At 27.6% G+C, this 9,968-nt stretch overlaps 1 protein-coding gene across 1 annotated transcript; it reads right to left on the bottom strand.

Moving 5' to 3' along the window:
- Nucleotides 1–4,996: 4,996 nt before the first annotated feature.
- On the bottom strand, nt 4,997–9,086 carry LOC105250341 (glucose dehydrogenase [FAD, quinone]). Its single transcript, XM_011256366.3, has 6 exons — nt 8,983–9,086; nt 7,950–8,375; nt 6,971–7,406; nt 6,306–6,705; nt 5,845–6,121; nt 4,997–5,515 (listed from the first exon to the last, which is right to left on the bottom strand). The coding sequence occupies exons 2-6, from the start codon at nt 8,352–8,354 to the stop codon at nt 5,153–5,155; spliced, it is 1,881 nt and encodes a 626-aa protein (XP_011254668.2). The 5' UTR covers nt 8,355–8,375; nt 8,983–9,086; the 3' UTR covers nt 4,997–5,152.
- Nucleotides 9,087–9,968: the final 882 nt, after the last annotated feature.

The raw sequence follows: 9,968 nt of genomic DNA, 5'->3' as shown, positions 1-9,968 counted from the left end.
TGTGATAAGTATCGGTGTTCGAAATATCACAACATAATCTCTTATCCTCTTTTATGTATAACCTGTTTCAATTTTTAATCGCGGTAATAAATGATTTCGATTTGATAAAGATTTATCGTTGCGATACTGTTTCATGTCGCTAATTAATTTTTAATTAATTAATTTTTATTAAAATTTTTATTAAAATTTTGCTATTAAAATAACATCAAACACAGTATCAATCGAATAAATGTAGTTAAATATATAATCAAAATTTTTATTATCACACCATTTAAAAGTTATCCGATTTACGTCGTGTTTGATGTCATTTTAATCGATATCAAGAATCTCAATAATTCGTTATAATTACTAATATTACTTTCAAATGGATAAAATAAAAAATAAGACTTTCTTTCTCGATCTCTAATCAGAGATCGAAGAAGGAGATAATTACTCCTTCTTTTGCCGGATAATTACTGGCAAAAGTCCGTGAAATATTTACGCTTATTTAGTAGGGATCATTCGATTTCACGATCGTTCATTAAATATTGAAGATAACTTTATTTTAACTGAAATTACTACAAAAGCCAAATTACTACAAATTTCTATAAATTATATTTTGTAATAAAATATAAAATTAATGTGTGTATTTATCATATTACAAATTATTTAATTAATTAATCATTTGGCTTTATATTAAGTTAAAGAAAAGTTTAAAAACAATATCTACAAACAAATTCTACGATGGATGAGCAATGAGCAATTAGAAGATAAGTGCATATTATAAGAATAAATTAGCATCAAAAGTTGATAAAATTGATAAATGTTAATGCATGTATGTGTCCTTTCTTTAATAAATTAGACAAAGTCTTTTCAAAAAAAATCTTTTCTTGATATCTTCTTTTTTTAATTAATATTTCAATAAATTTTTGCAATAGATGCAAAGCATAAGTTCAAAAGAACTTATTAAAATTATTTAATTTAATTTAATTAATTTAATTTAATTATTTTATTTAATTTAATCCATCTTAGCTCATCCATTTTAAAGCAACGGATTTATCTACAATCTATAATATACATCTACATCTACATCTACATTTGCAATCTCTATGAATCCGTTATCTTAAAGTTAAATAAAAGTTTTTTTCACTCACCGGCACTGATGCGCAACAGCGGAGTTGTTGTTATCGAAGCTAGTTGTCTGTAACATACAAATATAAAATTCGTTTATAATAATGCTCACAAAATCCAAATAATATTTTAAAAAATTTTTATCACGCGGAATTTTATATCCGATGTGTAAAATAATAAGCAGATGAACACGTATGAAAAAATTTTTTAATTTTGAAACTGTTTTTTAAGTAGAAAATTTTATATTTGACTTTTATAAAAATCTTTCTCTTTAATTCATTTAAATAATAATAAAATAATAAGATTAAGAATAAGATTATTGTTCATTTATAACAAGTTAACGATTTATAACAATTAATATATAAATAATAGATATTTACCATCAGGTTGCTCCGCCGATGCAAGATGCCTCTCCCAGGCCTCCTCCTCCTCTCATGTTGTTGGCGCGCGATACTTTTAACGACACTCCCGCACTCGCGAGCGATATTTTTATATCGCTATTTTCATTATTTTACGCGCGATACTGAACGGCACTCCCGCACTATTTCGACGCGATTAAAAATTTTATATTTGATCGCGCAATGTATATACTTAATATGTATATACCTTTAACGGCATTCCCGGTTTCGGTACGAGCGAAAATCCCATTTCACTTACGAGAATTACAACGCGAAAACGCGACGCGTTGACGAAGCGCATGCCGTCCGCGGCGCGTTGACGGCACCGACGACGCGAAAGGGTACTTAGCTTCTCATTCAGGCACCTTAAGATTTATCATAAATTGAAAAATTTAAGATAAACCTCAAGGCACCGTCCAGATACTAAGCCCTCCCACCGCGACAAGGTGTACCCCATGGTAGGGTTATATTATATTACATATAATCTTATATATAATATAATATATAATTAATTTTTTAATGTACTATATAAATTTTAATTCGCAAATATAAACGGTAAATAAAAATATAAAAGATAAGAGAAAATCTATTATATAAAGCAATGTTTAAAATAATTATTAGAGAAAGAATTTGATAATATATGGAACGTCTCACATCACTATCTCACTGCTTGAAGGCCACTGAGGGAATAATCGTAGGTCAAAAACATTACCGTGTACTGTTTATATCGCCAAGGTTGACTATGTAGAAAGAGAATTTGATAATATATGAAACGTCACTACTTTACTTCTTAAGGTTACTGTGCGAATGATCGTAAATCAAAACCTTTACCGCGATACTGTTTATATCGCCAAGATCGACTTATACTATATTATTGTTATAATTCGTCGTTGAAATATTCTACGAGTGATTGCCGATTAAGAAAATTTAAAGCATTGGTCAAAATTTATTTAATTCTAATAAGTATCGTTAGAGAAATTATTAATAAACATCAATAATCGAAAGATCATAATAAAATTAATTTCCTTATTCCCTTTTATGTTCCCTTTTTCAATTTTTATTCGCATTAATTAATGATTGCGATTCGATAAAGATTTATCGTTGCGATACATTTTCATAACGTTTATTATAAGTTAATTTATTTTTAATTATTGGTAATTATGTCAAATTATGTTTCGAATCTTATCGTAATCGTGTTTAGAAAAAAAATTTGACAATATATACGAAGCGTTTCGCACCACTACTTTATCGCTCGAGTGTCACTATGCGAATGATAATAAAGCCGTAACATATTAACAATAGTGCGCTATTGTTTATATTGCCAAAGTCGAACACCGTATGATCGATAATTCGTTGCCGAAATATTTTACATACTATAACATATATTATAACATATACTGTTACACATGAAAATATTAAATTGCAGAAGTTTTTCAATTTATAGATTAATTAAACGATTATTTATTAAACAATTAATTAACATACGAAGCATTTCCCATCGTTACTTTATTGCTCGAATGTCACCGAACAAATGATAGCAAAACCGTAACGTACAAACAATAACGCGCTATTGTTTACGTCATCAAAGTCGAACATAATGTTATTGATAATTCGTTGTCGAAATATTTTATACTATAAACAATTATAAAACAATTTATATAAAACAATTTATTGATTAAAATTGATTATTTATTAAACAATTTATCAGCCTTCGTTATGCTAATTATTTGCATCTATAATTCGATTGTTTTACTTCGTGTTCTCTCACAATCCAAATTATATTTACATTATCAAGTAGAACGATAAGATAACACGGAAATATATTTGTGACTCTAAGCATTAAAATAATAATTATTGTCCGTAAAATTGCAACGAAATGATTATTTATTATCTTAGATTTCTATCACTTTGATTTTTGATTAAATTGTACACATCACTAAATATGCATTTTAAGATCTATCGTCGCGATACAATTTTGCGTATTATTTAGCATATATAAAATTAAGTAATAATCATATCAAATTTCTTAATATACTTCTCAAATCAATCGCGTTTAGAAAAGGAATTTGATGAAGCTTCTCGCGTCACTATTTTATTCGAATTCATTTCGCGAATGATAATTAAAACATGTAAATATTAATACGTTATATGTTGCAAAGATCGGGCGTGGTATTATTATTAATTTGTCGCAAAAATACTTCATATATAGCATACATATATGCGCGAAATATTAAATTAATTTAGAGAAGTATTTTAAATTATTGATTACTTTACTATAATTTACTATAATTTACGATTGATGTATCACGAATCTTTATATTAATCTCGACTTTGCGATTTGACTGTCAGACTGAAAACAATAACGAAATAAGCATATTTAGTCAAGTTAATAGTTTTTTTGTATAATATCTACATATATGTTATGATTATTATATAAATAAGACATCTAAATAATTTTCTTTTTTTAAGAAAGAGAAAGAGAGAAAGAGGAAAATGACTCGCAGTAATATTAATTACAATTTCGAGAACTTCCTCTGATTATTTGTTATAAATATAAACGCCAAGCACAAATTAAGCATGCAAACAAACAATACTTTTACAGATCCTTTTATATAAAGCAAAGTGTCTACATTAAACTTTCTACATTAAAAACGTAGACATCAACTACGAAGCCAGTGACTATGAATACTTAGAGAGTAACATATAATGTGCATAATTTCTAGTTCTGTTCCGTGCTATGTGCACGAAATGCACCAGTATTGTGTAACAAGACACTTATGTATATAAATGTAAATAAATTTTTAATATAAATATGGGTTTTGTAGTCCCCCCCCCCCTCTCTCTCTCTCTCTCTCTCTCTCTCTGCTTTTCTATATATATGTGTATATATATATATATATATATATATATATATTACATATATTATATATATGTAATGAGATGTGCAATTTGGCAATAATTTTATATCATTAATATATGTAAGCAGATCTATTTTGTATATTTTAACGCAGGTGTTATAATAAATAATAATGATAATACATAATAATAATAAAATAATAATGACATAAATATAATAACTCATAACTATATGTAAAAAATGCATTATAGTTATAATGCATGTATTAAAAAATGGAGGAATAGACAGAGAGAGAACTGCAGGTATTAAAAAAAGATATTATTCAAAATGAAAAATAAGATTAAGGATTTTAATTTAATGACAGCCCAGACAGTACAAAAAGGCCAAAAGATGTCTTAAAGACGTCTAGAGGACTTTAAGACGTCTTTAAGTCTTCTTTTAGAATTTAGTCTTTTGTGTGCTGTCTGAGAGACTAAGGATATTGGTAAGTTTTCATGCATATATATACACTATTATTATTATTTTATTTTGCATATGTGTACACAAATAATTATGTGTGTGTGTGTGTGTGTGTGTGTGTGTGTGTGTGTGTGTGTGTGTGTGTGTGTGTGTGTGTGTGTGTGTGTGTTTGCTCTCCATCCAACACGATTTTCAGCGTTAACTAAAAATTCACTAACTAATCACTCTTTGATTGCAAATGTTTAGTTAATGCTAAAAATCGTATTCGATGCAGAACAAAGATATACACATATATAATACAATTTGACATTTAGCATTAACTAAATATTTATAGCCAATCTTGTTTTATCATATCAGCACCTTTCTCTGCTATCATGATTGTCGGTGCATTCGTGTTTCCCGAAATTATGTGCGGCATGATCGACGCATCAATTACACGCAAATTCGCAACTCCGTAGACTCTTAATCTATCGTCGACAACAGCATGGCTGTCATTGATGGGACCCATCTTACAGGTGGAAACTGGATGATTAATTGTCGATGTGAAATAACGCGCATAGCAAGCCCAATATTCATCCGATAAAATATCAAATTGCGAACATTTTGATATCGTGTTGGGATTAAGCCGTGCATTTAAGTTTTGCATGAGACGAGTGCGAACCATTTTCCGCAAGAATCTCATGCTCTCCACCTAAAACACCATAACTTATTAAATTCTTATAATAAATTTTACCTTTGATTATATTTTTTTAATATTCAGATAATTCTTGAACACAATAATCTCAAGCATTCTAAAATAAATAAATCAATATAAGGGAAAATTTTTTACATGATAAAATTGAAATTTTTAATTAATGTTGTTATTCTATTATATTTCTAATTTTCTTGCAATATTAAATAAAAGCAGAAAACATTTTTTCTTATCTTCTACTTATCTAACAAAGCTAGCAAACAATTATGAATAGTTTTTATATCAATAAATATATAAGCAGTGAATGTATACAAGTGAATGTATCATACTAAAACTTGAAGATCATGAGGATCTTCGAAATAATTTGGAACTATGGTAGGAGCTTCTTTCGGATTGCTCGATTTTAACTTGATAAAGCCTCTGCTACGTGGTCTCAGAATACATGGCAAAATTCCGAAAGCTTGAACATTTTTTGTAATATTTTTGTACATAGAAGTGGTAATTTTTGAATTAATTTCATGTGCATTTGCTATGGAAAGTCCATAGTCGGAAGCGCCTGAGAAAAATAGTTGTACGTCTGGATAATCGATCATTTTGTCTGCATATCTGCATAGTATAATTGAATAGATTAATAATGATTATAAAAACATTACACATACACACATGTATAAGTTTCTCATATAATTATATCAATTAAATTTTATGTCACTGTAACAATGAATGATTAATGAAATAATTCATAAAATTAAAATGATTAATAAAATAAAATTATATGAAGTATATTGCTTACTTAGTTTTGATAAACGCCATTCCTCCGCTTATCATATGCGAATAGAGTGGGCCAGAATTATTTTGTATCAATTCTTGAATGCTTTCCAAATTACCGATCCTAGAAAGATTTTTGGTGAATCTATTCCGTTCGGTGCGATTCATTTTGTGGGGAGGATCGACAATATAAGTTATTCCTGCCATGCCCACGTGATCTTGAAGATTCTGTCCTACACCAGGTGCATGATGTACCACAGGTATATTCATCTCTTCAAGATGATCTTTTGGCCCAATTCCCGAAAGCATCAGTAGTTTTGGCGATTGTATCGCACCAGCAGAAAGAATTATTTCTCGTTTCGCCTCGATTACTCTTCTCCTACCTTTACGAAACTGTACTCCGTAAGCTATCTTCGACGTGCCATCTACGAATGGATCGATTGTTAATTTTTATATACGACATTGAAACTATCATGTTTTTAATTTATTATTTATAACCACTTAATCATGTTTTTAATTTATTATTTATAACTGCTTAATAATCTTAAATATGTTACTAGAAATGAATATTTCTCTTTTCAGTACAGATAATCACAGTTGGATATATAATGCCTTTCGCATATAACTATCGGTAACTTATTAATAACAGAGACAGAAAGAAATGTTAAGAAATAATATGATTATTCGAACCTTCTTCCACTAATATTTTTTCCACGAAAGATTTTAAGCTGATATGCAGATTCTTTCTCTTCGAAACAGGTCGCAGAAAAGCTTTGGCAGTGCTGCACCGTAATCCATCTCTTAAAGTACCATAAGCATATGTGAAACCAGTCTGATTTTCGCCGTTTACATCGTGCACTTTGTATCCCAGCTCTTCGCCGGAGTGAATAATATAATCATCGATTGGAGATTTGTATCTGAAACGCTCTATCGTCAGGTATCCACCCTCCTGATGATAAGGTGAGTCGACAAGTTCCTCAGCTCTAGCATCTTCGGATTTTTTAAAATACGGCAAGAGACTCTTATAATCCCATCCCGCATTACCTAGAGCCGCCCAAGAATCGTAATCCCTTCTATTACCACGTATGTAATACATTGCATTTAGAACGCTGCTACCACCTAGTACCTGAAAAGTAAATCATTATATTTTAATGGACTTTTATATTTTCTTTTATTATATTGCTCAATATAAGACTACAGTTGACTAATAAGAATCAGTCTCTATTTCATTCTATTAATCTCTTTCAGAAAATTTAACTTAATAGTTTGATATATGCGTTAGCAATAATTTTACATATATTTATACTTTCTATTATATACTTGAAATATATTGTGAAAATTATTTAGAATGTTAATTTAGGAATATTTAAAAACTCTCATTACTAACAAGCGATATCTAAAAAATTAAATTATTAGATTAAATTAATATTTAGATAAAAATCGATATATATATATATATATATATATATATATATATATAAATGGTTACGATAATAAAGTGCGTGTACAGACGAAATAAAAATAAGTAAACGTATAAATAAGATAAAGATCCAGAAAAAAACGGAAAAGATTTTTAACGAAATTTAGCGAAATTAATATACAAGACGATGAATTTAGATCAAAGAGTATTGGTTCTCAATCATTTGTCACATGTTGTTATTTAAAATACCTTCCCAAGTGGCCAATTGCACTGATGATTATTCATGGCCAAGCAATAATTAGCCGATGATTCTGTTTTAAAATTCCAATCGGAAGCTGTGTTAAAGAAAATTCCAAAATTATTTGGCACATCAGATAAGACTTCTTCATCATCTCCGGCTTCGAGTAAAAGTACGGTACGATCCTTATCCTCTGACAATCGGTTAGCTAGCACAGCACCGGCAGATCCTCCGCCAATTATCACATAATCATATTCAGCTAACAGTTGTATCGTCGGTACAGATTGCACACGATTCTCCTTGTCTACTATATCAGGACGCTTGGTAATAAGAAGTAATCCCAGTGTTGTAAGAAATACTTTTGCAGATGTAGATTTGGTTACTATATCTATTGTCGTGTCCAAACCAACCAACATTATGCTGATAATAGCTCAATCCTGGTTTTTTATAACAATAATTATTATAACAATAATTATTATTACTATTTTGTATAATGTAATATAAAGTATATTTGTTCATATATAATTAATTTTATATAGTTATAGTAATTTTATATAGTTATTTATATAGTTATATTTTTATAGTTATATGTACGAAATATATGTTATAACAAAATAACAAAAAGCACTTATAATACTTACAAAACTATTCATTATATTTATAATATTATAGATAAAATGTTAATTATGATTTACATAATTAACGTTTTAACGCATATTATAAATAAATTAAAATAGATAAAATCTCATTTACGACTTTATCATAATGTACATCAAAACGTATATAATACGTATATACGTATATACTCGTAAAATATAGAGTAATTAATAGAAGACGCTCTCAAAACAAAACAATCTTCATGTATTGTAAAAGTAAAAATATTTTTTATATTATTATTATTTTAACCTATGCGTATATATATTTGCAAATTATATATCATAAAATTAAATAAATATTAATTAAATATTTTCATTATTTTCCCTAAAAATTATAAATTATAATTAAATTATAAATTATAAATCTTTCTTTTATGTCGATTCTTACTTTTACTAATGAATTCTTGCCTTCACTCACGCAAAAATTTGTAATCGTCTTTAAAAAAAATTAAACAATATACGAAGCGTCAGATCACTACTTTACTCCTCGAGTATCGCTGTACGAATGACAATGAGAGGTTGTAGCATGTAAACAATTGTTTAAGCCGCCACAGCGAACATGATGTTAATGATAATTCGTTTCTGAAAGATTATGTACTTGATGTTATTGATAATTCGTTTCCGAAATATTTTACTAACATATATACGCGGAATATTAAATTACAAAAGTATTTTAATTAAAATATTAAACGATTAATGAAATGGTTTCATTAAATAATTAAATATATATAGGAGCCTTTTGTTATGCTAATTACTTGGACAATACGATTTGATTGTTTGATTGCGTTTTTTCAATTATATATTTTATAAATATATTTTTAATTATGCATTTAAAATATCGATTTGTAAGTTAAATAAATTTGATTTATATTGAATAAAAATAAATAAAACATGATATTGATAATGTAATATATACCACATATAATGTATATGTATAATGTAATGTATATGACATGTTAATTATTCTGAGTTTTACGATAAGTAAAATTTTTTACATGCATAACAAACAAACATAAACAAAAATATTTTGCAAATATTATAATGTTTACTTCAAAAAAGTTATTAACGAATTTGAATAATTATAATTGCCTTATTTTAGAAATGTTTGATTTTAATAAATTTTCTGGTCAGATTCTGTTGAATATTATAATAAAATTGAAGAAAATACATTACAAGCATTTTTATAATTCCAAAAGAGAATAATATATAAAATAATGTTAAATACTCTATTTTATATAATCAATTATACTTAACAATAAATTGATTCTTAATATTAAAATTTAATATTAAAAAATATTATAATTAATATAATATATAATTCTTGTATATCTCTTACAAGAAAAGGACGTCTCCTTTCGATTTTCATGAGTTTTT

Source organism: Camponotus floridanus, unplaced genomic scaffold (assembly GCF_003227725.1).
Source record: "Camponotus floridanus strain SB8 unplaced genomic scaffold, Cflo_v7.5 scaffold204, whole genome shotgun sequence".
Lineage (NCBI taxonomy): Eukaryota > Metazoa > Arthropoda > Insecta > Hymenoptera > Formicidae > Camponotus > Camponotus floridanus.
This window is presented reverse-complemented; position numbering and strand designations above follow the sequence as displayed.